The sequence below is a fragment of the Limulus polyphemus genome, unplaced genomic scaffold, assembly GCF_000517525.1.
Source record: "Limulus polyphemus unplaced genomic scaffold, Limulus_polyphemus-2.1.2 Scaffold4536, whole genome shotgun sequence".
Taxonomy (NCBI): Eukaryota; Metazoa; Arthropoda; class Merostomata; order Xiphosura; family Limulidae; genus Limulus; species Limulus polyphemus.
Genome location: NW_013670146.1, coordinates 13984 through 28285, shown reverse-complemented (window position 1 = coordinate 28285; position 14302 = coordinate 13984). Strand labels below are relative to the sequence as shown.

At 33.1% G+C, this 14302-nt stretch overlaps 1 protein-coding gene across 1 annotated transcript in view; it reads left to right on the top strand.

Moving 5' to 3' along the window:
- The window catches only part of LOC106471315 (pre-mRNA-splicing regulator WTAP-like), a 71874-nt gene extending 60054 nt beyond the window's left edge, over positions 1-11820 (top strand). Inside the window, exons 5-6 of the mRNA XM_013931909.2 lie at positions 4175-4329; positions 9846-11820. Coding sequence (XP_013787363.2) covers positions 4175-4329; positions 9846-11443 — 1753 coding nt within the window. The 3' untranslated portion in view covers positions 11444-11820. The remainder of the gene's footprint in view (positions 1-4174; positions 4330-9845) is intronic.
- The last annotated feature ends 2482 nt before the right edge of the window (positions 11821-14302 follow it).

Here is a 14302-nt window from a genome sequence, read left to right as displayed (position 1 = left end):
AACATTTCCAAAAATGGAAGGAGGTGAGAAAGGTGCCACTGTGTTTGATTTATTACATGGTCAATATTTTTAATTTGAGTTTCTATTTCATATGAAACTACAGACTTAGTATTTTGACTTCACAAACATCTAAATTGAACCAGTGCTGCATTCAATGTACCACATGACACAAAAATCAATGTTTATCTGTGTTTTTAATATTTACTTTTAAATTAAAATATTGAGTAATGTATAGTTCTAAACTTTGAATTATAATCTACAGTTTTATGCCAAACTTGTTGACATAAATTCATGAAATAGTAGTTCAATATAAATTTTGAATGCAAGTCAATAAATGAGACTACATGGCCTTTCACCTGTGACCCGTATTGAATAGATTAATGATGTTGTTTACATTAGATTACCTAAATATAGTGAGATTTTATTGAACTGATTTTCTATTAGTCTGTAATCCATATATTCAGATATTTGTAAATCTGAGCAACTTGCATCTACCCAGTGTTCGCCATTATTAATCTACCTATCTGAGTTCTCATACAGAACATATTTTATGAGCTGTCTTGCATGATCAAGAAGTGTTCTAAGAATTTTGTAAAACTGGGTATATAGGGAAGGTAGTGTATTTAAATTTAAGATTTATTGTACCCAAATTATTTTTAAAAGATACTTGTGTTTATACAGATCCTTTTGTCTAAAGTTTAGTGCCCCTTGTGGCTCAGCAGTAAACCTATGGGTTATCACACTAAAAATCTTATTTCAATAATCATGGTGGGCACAACATAAATAGATAGTCCATTGTGTAGCTTTTTGCTTAGCAACAAAATTCTGGTGAAATAAAACTAGGATTGTGAATGAAATAGTGTGTGAGACCCACATTATTGGTTAAAAGAGTTGTTTCATACATGCAATCAACAAATGTGTAATGAATGATGTCACAAGCAGCAAAAGAAAGGTTTAGTTTCACAGTTAAGTCAAAGATAGTTTACTGAGGTAAACAAAGAAGATTATGAGAAGTTTTGATTACTATTAAATTTTTTTGACTAAATTCCTTAAATGTACATGAAATGTTTAGTAGGGAAGAGATGTTGAACTAAAAGGTTTTCATTTCAACAAACTAATAAGAAAAGTGTACAGTTAACTTTTTTATAAGCATGTATAGCAAAGCCATGCTCAAGTAACAGAAAGTTTGATCAAAAATTTTTATTTTAATCAAACTATTAAGATAAGTTTCACTGTGGGTACATTTAATATTTGTTAGTATAATATAATATACCTGAAAAGCGATCATGAAGTGTGTTTTCATTTGAATCAACTGATAAAACAAACACTAGTGGTAGAATCATTAGATATTTATGAAATGGGAATTGTGATAAGTAGTTTTTCAGGAATCTTAACATCATGTTTTTTTTCTCCTGAATGGTACTTGTCTTTAGAAAGAAGAATAAATGGTGTTTTAAATGGAATTTAATTTCATGAGAAAATGTTTTGCTTACTTGTATAGCCACAGATCTGATAATTGTAAACATCATGTTCTGTGATAAAAAAAAAACAAAAAACATTTTTCACTTGTAACTAATTGGAGATAATTGTTTCATGCATATATCTGGTTTTGACCTCATTAAAAGTAGAGTTCTAAAAGAGAATCTGATTTACACAAATTCTTTTATGTATACTGGTATGTGTTTTGCAACAATAGATCTAGAATGTGTTTCAAGAATTAAATGAGTAGGTTATTTGTGCATATGTAAACAATTTAAACCATAATAAACAGTGAAATTTTTATAAAATGAATTAATGGAGAGTTTTTTTATGAATACACAGGTCTGTTATAGTAACATCTGTTAAATAAACATTACATTAAATTGATAGTTTGAGTATTTCGTATACCTTATGTTGATAGTTTATAGACTTGAAGCTGAAACCTAAATCCAGCTGATAAGACATCAGTGATACCAATAGTTATATTCTCTTGTTTTATGTGAAAGCAAAACACTGTTGACTGCAAGTTTTCTAGTTCTGACTGATCCAAAATCAAATGACTATTACACCACATCTATCTTCATTATTCTAATTTGATTTAATAACATCCAACACGGTTAGTAACTGAGATGTGACTACAGTCTGTTACTGAGAACTGTTACATGTTCTAGTTCTGACTGATCCCAAACAATCTGATTAACACTGTGTGTGTGTGTGTATTGATTATTCTAACTTGATTTAATAATATCCAACACAGTTAGTAACTGAGATGTGAAGACCGTCCCTTACTAAAAACTCATAGACATAGTGTTCTTATATTCTGATTGTTTCTATATATGTGTTAATTATTCTAATTTGATGTGGTAACATAAAAAAAACTATCTAAAATGTGAATACAGTCCGTTATTGAAATCTTATACATCTAGATGTAATCAAATAATGGATGGATTTATAGAAACAGATGTGAACACATCCCTTATTAAAAATGTATACACTAGATTTATGCAAATTTTAAGACTTATCAATGAAAGCAGCATGTAACTCACAACTGCTTCTGCCAGTGCCAACAAGGTCTTTACCCCCAAACCAGTGCTCCTCATAGTAGTGGTCTAGGCACCAATTACATCAGTGATGTGATCAACAAATGTTATTAAATTAAATGAAGTGTAATTATTATTTTTAAGTCATTTAAACATCATAATTAGGTTAGATATTAATAAAATGTTATTATTTTATTTCTATCATCATTTACTTGTTAATTTTAAACTTCATTTAACTTTATCATCAATAAGAAGAACAGGCAAACCAGCAAGGTGGTCTCCTGGATCCCAGAGTGGGTCGTATAGGAAATAGATTTGTAGTAGATCGGGTGTGAACATGGTCTGTTATTGAAAACTTTTACCTGCTAGATTCAAACAGACATAGAGATTTGTTTTATAGTAGCTGATGTGAAAATGTTATATTAATGACCTTCAAAAATCTAAGCAACCACATGGACTATAAGTTCACAGTAATTTAGATTTCAAGCAGCCCCATACTGATAATTAGACTTATGCAGGCATAGAGGTTAGAAATTATAACATCTAAAAACAGCCCTTATTGAAAACCCATATACCAGAGGTTGTGAACCTTTATACTACTAAATGACAAAATTATACTCGCCGAAAGTGCTGGTAGTATCTTGCATTCCAGGCACTACCAGGAATTTAGTATGATTTAGTAACACATAACACCTCACTTGAGTATTTAAACAGTGGAATTTTCCCAGGCTTGTGAACATTGCCTTTTTTATTCCTGACAAGGTATTTCTGCATACTAAAAGCATTGCATGTCGATGTACACACGATACTTTTGTAACCTGCCTGCGATGAAAGCAGTGATACCCATTTAGATTACCCTAACCAATGTATATAAAATCATTGCAAGTAACATTTCTTGCCTTTTAAATGAAAATAAGCAAATCAATGAGATTTAAGTAGTTAAGATATGAAAGTAGTTGAGTTGTGAACACCACTTTAGAAAACATCATCTTTAGAAACACAGTTGTTAGAGTTGTAGTAGTTGACATTTGAACACTATCTTAGAAGTCTTCATATTGAAAAACACAGCTTTAAGGTTTACTGTGGTTGAGTTGTAAACACCACTTTAGAAAACATCATGTTTAGAAACACGGTTGTTAGAGTTGTAGTAGTTGACATTCGAACACTATCTTAAAGTCTTCATATTGAGAAACATAGTTTTTAGGTTTACTGTGGTTGAGTTGTGAAAACCACTTAAGAAACACACTGGTTAAGATTTATATGTGAGGTGTGAACACAGTCACTAAACAACTTTAAAAAACAAACAATAGTTAGACTTGTATTTGAGGTGTGAACACAGTCACATAGTAACTCTATTAAGAAACTCAGATTTATGAGGAGGTGTGAAAGCTATTTCACTGACAACTGCTTCACACACTGGGTGTGATCAGGCAAAAGAGGTCACCTTTACTGCAAGCATTATCATGGTTGTGAATTATATGAATAGTTCCTTTAAAGTAAAACCAGTCATTTATTTCATTTAACTCATTATGTTTTCTCAGTTGAATAATAACAAAATTGCTTGAAGCTTTTTTTCATAATATACAAATATAAACATCTTATTGAGATAGCCAATGTTTGTTGGGCCTCATGCATTTTTTATTTTTTGGCAACAGTAACACTGGAAAACGCCTGATGGCCAAGTGTCGTCTGCTATACCAGGAGAATGAAGAACTTGGAAAAATGATATCCTCTGGCCGGATGGCTAAGCTTGAGGGAGACCTAGCTTTACAAAAAAATTTCAGTGAAGAGATGAAGAAGAGCCAGTCAGGTGCATTCAAAATACCTTTCTAATTATAGTAATTAATACAAGTATCATCCTAACAGTAGTTTCCATTTCTCTAATGTTTACTATAATTCTGAAAACGCTTAATGCATCATCACAAAATTTGGCAAGCTTTTAGTAAATGTACGATACTGTTGTGCACAAATCTTTTAATAAAATGTTTTTAGTAATGATTTGGTTGTGAATTTATAAGGCCTGTACTGAGTCAACCTGAGTGCAAGGTTACTTTTCATACTGAGAATAAAAATGCTTCTTTAGATATTACAGTTTTTGTATTTAACTTTAGAACCTCCTAAACCAGTATGAAAAGTTTTCTATAAAACTTTGTTTTATCTGTTATTTTCTCTACCCTAACACTAAATGTAGCAAAATCAGCAATTTAGGGTGAAATGAAAAGTTGAAAAATATGGGTTAAAATAAGAAATACCCTTTTTTATTTCTAAGATGACTGCTGATTGTAACAGACGTTACCCATATTTATTATAGCATTCTAAGCTACTAGCATTTCCACATCTGTTTTCATTTAGTTTTATTTCTTTGCAGCTGTACCTAAACTGTCCTTTAAAACTATTTATCACAGTGGGACAGATTAGTATTGTTTGTTAAAAGTGATATGATGATAAATAAAAAGCATACATAAAAATGAGCAATTCAATAATTACACCTGTGTTCAGGCCTTTTACCATCAGAGACAAGGCACTCTGAACATACCTTTTTGTGACTGTGTTGCTTGTACACAAAATAATTCATGTTTATTTCAAACATGCTCTATTACAGAATCTCCCAAAACTACTATAATGTAACTAGATTTTTAGCTAAGCTGTAAATAGGCTTTAAAATGTTATATGCTCTAAGCTAAACACTATGAGCACCAAAATATAATAAATAATATAAGGGAATCTTGTAAAGAAAGGCTGTTGGTTATAAATAATATGTCAGAGAGAATTATAGACATTTTTTTATATCTCAGTAAAGCAAGAATATTAGTGTTTTCTAATTTATATTCTGGCTTGTTAATATTAGTATCTTTTTTCTGTAATTAGTTAGATGCATAGAATCATTAAAGGATAGAAAGAAAATCTAAAATGAGCAATTCAGAGAACAGACATGTCAGGTGACATAGAGAAGTGATGATTGGAAATTTATTTATATATTTCCTTTTGAAATTAAAACTTAAATAATAAAATAATTTGAATTATAAACTGTATTTTGAATGTTTCGTTGTAACAATACACCTTTGACCCAGCCATTGACATAGGGTTAATATCTGTTTTATTTTGTGTGTTACAGAATCCTTGCTTCATTAATTATATGATTGTTTTACCTTTTTTTATGTTACAACTATCCTTGTTATTTTACTCAGTCCATTTACACCTTGCAACAATTCTTGCTTTGATTACTAAGTCCTCTTGAACTTTGTCAGTACTCGTGTTTTATCTTGCATCTTCAGCAATTCTTGTTTTAATCACTTAATCCTTTTATATACCTGTATTTGTTGTATATTCCTTCTTACTTTAAACACATTATACATATTTTTAATACCTGTTTTACATTCAAAACATGTCTTGGTATTAATATTATCCAGTCCACTTATGCGTTGTAATATAAGTAATACTAAATTAGAATGACAATTCTTTAAAACAACTTTTCATCATAAATATATATTCAATCCAGAACAGTTTTTATTGGAGCTAGCTTTGACCTGCTTCAGGAATCATCATCAGGCATTATGAACATAAACATACAGTGTCTTTCTGACAATATCAACACTTGTTGCAAAGCATGATTAGCTCCTTAAGTGGGTAAAAAGCTATCTCCAATAAAAAGAATTTAGATTGAATATATGAATGTGATGAAAAATCTGTTTTAAGAAATTTAATTTTGCTGTTAGATATTGTTAATATTCTCTTTTTTAATACTGTTAATACTGGGCATGTAGTATGTAATTTATGGATTTCTCTTGTCTTGGTATGAGCTCCATGTTGAGCCCTTCATGAAGCCCAGAATGTCATCTTAAACAAAGCAATAACAATGTTTAGTAAAGTCCACAAAACATTTTTGTATTTTATTTCCTTGTTACAACTGTTACTTCAACTTACTTGGAGGGAGTTTGTGCTGTTATCTTAACAGTTAATTGGGTTTTCATAAATGTTTAATGATACTGTTTCATTATCTTTTAATTTTATTTATTAATGTTATACTTTCATTATAAAGATTCTTTTGCTTTGTTAGCTTGATATTTATTTATTAACAACTAATTTAAATCTCCTAAACAATGCACTATTATGTTTGTAGATTAGAATGTAAAAAAAGTGTTGTTGTTCAGAGAAAACATCTTAAAACCTGCCATCTAACCACAAACTTAAGTGTTGTTGTCTAGAGAAAACGTCTTAAAACCTGCCATCTAACCACAAACTTAAGTGTTGTTGTCTAGAGAAAACATCTTAAAACCTGCCATCTAACCACAAACTTAAGTGTTGTTGTCTAGAGAAAACGTCTTAAAACCTGTCATCTGACCATGAATTATAAGTTTTGTTGTATAAAAAAGCATTTTGTTGGCAGGTTCTCTTAAATTATCTGCATAATAATTTCAAATTCCGATACGCTACTTATCTCCTCTCACAAGATTAGCTATTCTCGTTCAGTGCTGCTCTCTATATGCAAACTTTTTCTTTATGCCTGCCACAATCCTTCCTCTCCCCTCCCCCCTTATTGGAATTATAAGATTCCAACATGTCTCATGAAAATCATCATGCTTCACCTCCTCACCAATAGGAGCATGACATGCTCACGTGACCCATGACTCTCTCTTCACTCCTCTACTGAACTGTCACTTCTCGTTTTGCAGCACTTGTGTTTTGGATGTGCTTTTTGTTTGTTTAAAGATTCACGTTCGGCATAAGTTTTTTCATGAAGTTGAATTTATTTAGTTTTCATTACGGCTGTTTCTTCAATTTAACAAATTTTATCAGTTAATTCCCATCGCATTATTCTTTCTCACCACTCGAATTTGGTGAACTCTTATTCACAGTGAATTCCAAAGTTCTTATTACCACTTCGGGGGTCACACCAGTGACTTGCATTATTTCTCAGGCTTCAGGTGCGGGTAGCCCGACGGTGGATTTTCCACATTTATCTGCCAGGAGATCAAACATTACATGGACCAACCTTTGTCCTCCCAACAGGCAGAACCTGTTCAGACCGACGAGGACTTTGATTGTCTATTTCCGCCTCCTGATTTTACCATACCTTCCTGTTCCCCGCCTGAATGAGCCTAACTTGGTCTTTTTGGATTTGTTTCTCAGATACGTGACATTTTATCCCTCTCTCCCCTGATATTCAGGTTCATGCTGATTAATTTACCTCCCAATTAAGTGATGGGTTTAGTATGCCCCCCCCCCTCCTTCTGTGGGCTTCAGATCTTATAATTATAAGATTTCTTTTTGGACCAACAATTGTCGCCAAGAATTCTCGCCTGTGTCTTACCCTTACAACTTTTATGGTATCCTTCTACTTTACAGCTCCTATCTGAGGCTTTCCATGGAAACCCTGAGGGCTGTTCTGGTGATATTCTTTCCTCCACACTAGCTCGCTTGTCATATTCGGCTATGGTTTCTTTGTTGTTGGGACCTTTTAGGTCGTGATGCGGATTTGGCTCAGATCCATTTACAGTCGACTTAGCTTCAGGATTTATGTATGGCCCCATTTCTGCGGCAATACGTTTTTGACACGATCCCAGAAACAATAGTGTCATGGGTGGCATCAGTCCAACAACAATCTACCCTTACCAATATTGTTGCACAATTGCCTCAATCAGAGTCCTATATGCCTCCTATTACCATTTCCCATCCTTCCCCTTCTTAACCCTTACCTGTCCCTTCTACTCAGGGTGACTCTTGTCATAGTTTTTATTTTTCGATGACACACCTCATATTGCCACCAGTACCAGTGACTACCCAGTGTGTTTTGGTCCGATGACAGCTCGGCTTGCCGATTTCTTATTGCTGGGGTTCTTTCATCGAGGATCAATGAGTTCTTCAGGTTTTGTCAGAGGGATTCGTGATCCCCTTCCTTTCTCCATCTTCTGTGTTTCCTTCCCTCCTTGGAATCCCGTGACCTGTCGGAAGCAATTCGGGAATTGCTATCTCAGCAGTCATCAAACCTGTTTTACATCCTTCAACAGGTTTTTTATTCCCGACATTTGTTGTTCCCACGAAAAATGAGGACTGGGGGCCGGTCATAGATTTATCTCACCTCAACAGCTTCGTTAATTTGCCCCAGATTACCATGGAGTCTTTACTTACTCGGAGGTATGCGTTTTCTCGCCATGGTTTATCTCTATATACATATGTCACACACGGTCCCGTCCCTATCTTTGGTTTGTCCATCTTGGGGTGGTTTATCAACCTCGTGCACTAATATTAGAGTTTGCTTCGGCCCCTTCTGTTTTCTGTCGAGTAGTCTGAGCATTTGCTCAACATCTTCATGCTCTGAGGTTGAGTTTCTTTCTTACATGGTTGACTGGCTTATTCTGGTTCATTCCAAACTGGAGTCTACCAGATATATTCAACACCTCTCTTTAGTGTTTTAGGTTTTATTTTATAAATACTTAAAGCAGTTTGTACTTGATGAAACTCCATGATTACAGAATTAAGTTTAAAAGGGGGACAGTTGTATGTATCATAAATATTTCATTTATTATTATTTTGCCAGTAAAGGCATTGTCAAATACAGCCTCTAAATAGGTTTCTGTATGTTAAACCAAAGAACTGGAAATAGCCTTGATGTTCATCTTGTGGCAAGTGGGAGGAGCTAAAGTTCATTTGGTCTTTTGAAACTTGTCTGGGTTCATTTTTACACTTGTATCTGTTTCTAAAATTTCTAAATTATTAAGTTCTTCACCTTTTTCACAGAAATATAAAAATTTTCAATTTTTCTTGATAAGATGGTATTTATTTTATTAGTTTCCTTAAGGTGAGATGCAAAGTTTAATCCATTTTCTCCAGTTTCCAACTTCTTGATTGTTCTTTCTTACCTATATATATACACACACACTATTACAGTATTGACATGTTAATTGGTAGACACTACCAAGGCCATACTTTTCAATGTTGTCTTTGTTGTTACAAACATTTTCTCCAGATTGTTGGTACAGTAGAAGGTTGGTCTGTGGATTTCTTTATTCATTGTGCTATATTTTTTGTGAGAAGGTTTGTCAATGTAGCTTATCTTACACAATTTTTTCTGTGGTATCGTATGTGGGAATATTGATTGTAAGTTAATAGCCTTTAATTTTTTAAACAGCAATATTTCAATTAACTTAGTTCTATAACTATTACCAACAGCTGTCTGAAGATTATGAAACTTAATTAAAAATGATAAAACAATAATTATTACTGACACCTCTTTATCTCAAATATTTATAATATATTTTATGTTTGTGTCTCTTTAAGAGACCTTCTTTATTGTTTAATATAGAATGGTTTTCTTTTCTGATACAGAACTGGATGAATTCTTGTTGGAATTAGATGAAGACGTGGAAGGAATGCAAAGTACCATATACTATTTACAGCAACAACTGAAAGAGTCCAAGGAACAGATAGCCAAGCTTCAACAGGAGAATCAAAAGCTTTGGCAACATACAACAACTTCAGCTAACGCTAGTCGTAACCTCAGTTCTCCTAATCATAGAATAGAACAAAGCAGCTTGTCTTCTGCTTACTTCAGCAATGGAGATGAGGGAAAGGTCACTGAAGAAGCTAGCATTGACAAAGACAATATTGCTGCTTTAAAACAATCAGTACTAGAGGAACGAAGCCAAGAAGTTGAAGAAAACCAAGAAAGCTCCCCTACAAAAGCACTTTCTATATTACAGTCAGAGAAAATATCCCTTCAGCCATCCTCTGTTGTGACTTCCGTTACAGAATCTCTGAATGTCTTTAGAAAAGATACCACAGGAGAAGAGGTAGCATTACCGACATCTGAACGTAACAGTAAAGATGATACAAGACAAAACCATTCATCATTAGCACCAGGATCTAGTACAGAGGATGAAGATACAAATCAGGACTTGGTGATGGATTTACAGAAAGGTGAAAACTCCTCCAATATAACAGACCAACATAGAGAAAGAGAAGTACAAAACAGAGTACAGGAAATGGCAGTGAACTTTTCAAAAGCCTCATATAGGACAGAAGCAACTTCTGAGGTGGTGACTTATAAAACAAGTCGTGAAGCTAGGAAAAGGGCACGTGAAAATTCTCCTGTGGGAAGTATGATGAAAAAAGATGAGATTTTTGTTAAAAGACCCAGAGAAAGTTCTCCTTTAGGCAGTTGTAATAAAGAAAATAATGAATTCGCCCCTTTTAAATGGGCACGAGAAAAACCTCCATTGGGGAATAATATTTTAGAGGACAGGGATAAAATTCCTGTTGAATGGACGCAAGAGAAGTCCCCAGTGGGGAGTAGTGCATCTGATACTAATAGCCAGCAAACTCTAGAGAGGACAGAAGATATAGCTTTAACTGTTAGTGATGCTAAAAATATTACTAGTATTTCTACAGAACGGACAAGACAAGAGACTCTTGAGGGGACTAGCAAAACTGGAAAGAATCAGCTCATAAAAGAAAGCCCACAAGAAGTGCTTTCTCTGGGAAGTTCCACAACTGAAAGTTACCACAAAGGTTCATTTGAAAGGACACAAAAAGAGATGAGTTTGGAAACTAATAGTGAACAACTAGTTGATTTAGAATCTAAAAAAGGAACACAGGGGGAGTCCTCTGTGGAAAGCAGCAACACAGATGATAATGACTTGATCACTGTGAATAGGACACAAACTGAGACTCCTTCAGCAACCAGCCACCCAGAACATAAAGATAAGGTCACTAGAAACCCAGATGGAAGCTTATGTGAAACAGGAAATTCTTTGTCAACTATCGAAGTTGACACTGACACTGAAGTTCAAGTTGCCCAGACTCTAGCCAGCTGGGCAGCTGCAAATAAAGAACCACTGGAGAGGACAGAAGAAACTAGTTCCTCACCAGTTGGAAATGGTGATGTAAATAGTGACTTTAGTATTAGTGATGAAGAGGTTCTGTAGGTTTTCAGGTCAGAGGGTATTTGTTACCTGGTTTTTATTCTATCAGTCTTAAGCTAGCACCAAATGGGTTCAAATTAGTTTCATCCTCAATAGGACTGTTATAATATTTGTATATAATTCATTATTCATAGAACTTGCTAAGTTGTTGGGCTAAAGTGCAGAAAGTAGTTTCTTTATATATTGTTGAAAGAGTCAACATTCCGAACATTTATTTTGTAGGCTGACTTGTGTTTTAATCAAAGTGTAAGTGGTGTACTGAATTTAGAAGAAGAAAAAAATCACATTTTAATACATGCTGCCTAATTGTGCTTTTGTGTGTATTGTATTGAAAAAAATGTTTTTCATTCTGCATGGGAAATAAACTGTGTTGAATCTGATATTTTGTTCTTTTTTTGAAAACCCAAATATTTCAGTGAATAAAGGGAATAGTTATCAAAGAAACATCTATTCACTCAATATTCCATTGTTTAACATTTTATTATTAAACTTGCTAGTTTGTATAAAGTTTCAAGAAACATTTTTGGTCAGTTTATTTACAATATTTTGTAAAGGAATTAATTTTTATAAATTACAGGAAAATCAATGCCTTAGCCAAAACTATCTTTCAAAATTAATAGGTTTCAATATTTGAAACAAATGATCTATAAAAAGCAAATACCTCTTATGGCAGCATTTTTATCCTGAATTAATAGTAGGAAGGTGAATGGCTGGAAAAATACTATGCAATGGGTAAGGCATACATGTTTTGTAGTTAGGGAAGACCAACAGTAAAGTGATCAAAATCAAAGGAATATAAATTCTAACTAAATGGCCTTGCAACATCTAGATTCAGTGTTTAATTCAAGTTAACTCCAACATCAAACTGATCTATATAAATCACTCAATCTCAAACAGTTAAATTATCTTCACCTAGAACATGGAGAACACCAACCAAGTAAAATTACCTTCATGTAGAACATGTAGTACACCCATCTTGTCAAATGGTTTTAATCCTCAACATAGAGAAAACTATCCCAGTTAAATTATCTTCACATAGAACATGGAGAACACCAACCAAATAAAATTACCTTCATCTAAAACATGTAGTGCACCCATCTTGTCAAATGGTTTTAATCCACAACATAGAGAAAACTATCCTAGTAAAATTATCTTCACCTAGAACATGGAGAACACCAACCAAATAAAATTACCTTCATATAGAACATGTAGTACACCCATCTTGTCAAATGGTTTTAATCCACAACATAGAGAAAACTATCCCAGTTAAATTATCTTCATATAGAACATAGAGAACACCAACCAAATAAAATTACCTTCATGTAGAACATGTAGTACATCCATCTTGTCAAATGGTTTTAATCCACAACATAGAGAAAACTATCCCAGTTAAATTATCTTCATATAGAACATGGAGAACACCAACCAAATAAAATTACCGTCATCTAGAACATGTAGTGCACCCATCTTGTCAAATGGTTTTAACCTACAATATAGAGAAAGCTATCCTAGTAAAATTATCTTCATATAGAACATGGAGAACACCAACCAAATAAAATTATCTTCATCTAGAACATGTAGTGCACCCATCTTGTCAAATGGTTTTAATCCACAACATAGAGAAAACTATCCTAGTAAAATTATCTTCACCTAGAACATGGAGAACACCAACCAAATAAAATTATCTTCATCTAGAACATGTAGTGCACCCATCTTGTCAAATGGTTTTAATCTACAATATAGAGAAAACTATCCTAGTAAAATTATCTTCATATAGGACGTGGAGAAAACTTACCCAGGTAAATGGTCTTCAGTAAGAACATTGAGAACACTAGCTTATTAAATTATCTACACCTAGAACATGGAGAACACAAACTCAGTTAAATGTTCTTCATGTAGAACACCAACCAAATTGAATAATTTTAATTTAGAAAATGGAGATCAGAATCCTGTTAAAAGAAAGTAAAGAATGTTTCTCGTACTAGTTCTCCAAATGTTTCCTATCTTACTAAAATTTTTATTATGGTTATATTTTTGAAAATCTTGTAATAAACATTTCTTTATATTTTTCGTAATGGCGCAACTTATAAAATATTACAAGCGTAAACGTTGAAATTAATACTATTTAAATTATGATAATGCTAGTATTGCTCAATAGAAGAAGACACCAGTTCAAACGTTCTTGCCCATATAAATACCGTTCAACCTTGTGGGAAAAAATCTAGATCCTAAAATCAATGTCAGAAAAATAAGTTTTCATTTTCCATGAGTGGTGTAAATTTGTCATTTTTCCTCCTAATCTTCTTTGATACGTATTACTTATTTATGACAATTTTCTACGTTTCTTTTTAACTAATCTTCATTTTACTTTGTCAATACTCGGTGTACTTTCCCTCGACTTTTTTTTTCACACACAAAAAAAACTCTATGGCTAACATCTTAGTTTTTGGTGAGGTGCATTGAAAGGTAAACAACGTAAATGAGTGTTGTTTCGCGAAGCGTGAGAAGAAAAACTTTGATAACACACAATAAAGAATGATTATTTCGATCGTAAAACGGTATTTACTGTTTGACGAAAGGAGTCTGTCCGCAACGTAGCACAAAGTGAACTAGGAAAAGTTTTCATTTATTCGTATCAAGTTATTCTTTATTATCTCTTATCCAAGTTAACCAAAACACTGCCGAGTTATCATGGTAGTCTGCCGTGACGCCATACCATTTTTATCATTCATAGTTTGCCCCTGATGGGTTAAAGGGTTTTGTATTTTTGACGAAAAGAGACGTTTTCGACTAGCTAGTAAAATATGCACTACCGTCACTTCGGTTTAAAAGTTTTTAAATGATAATAAATAATTAAAAACA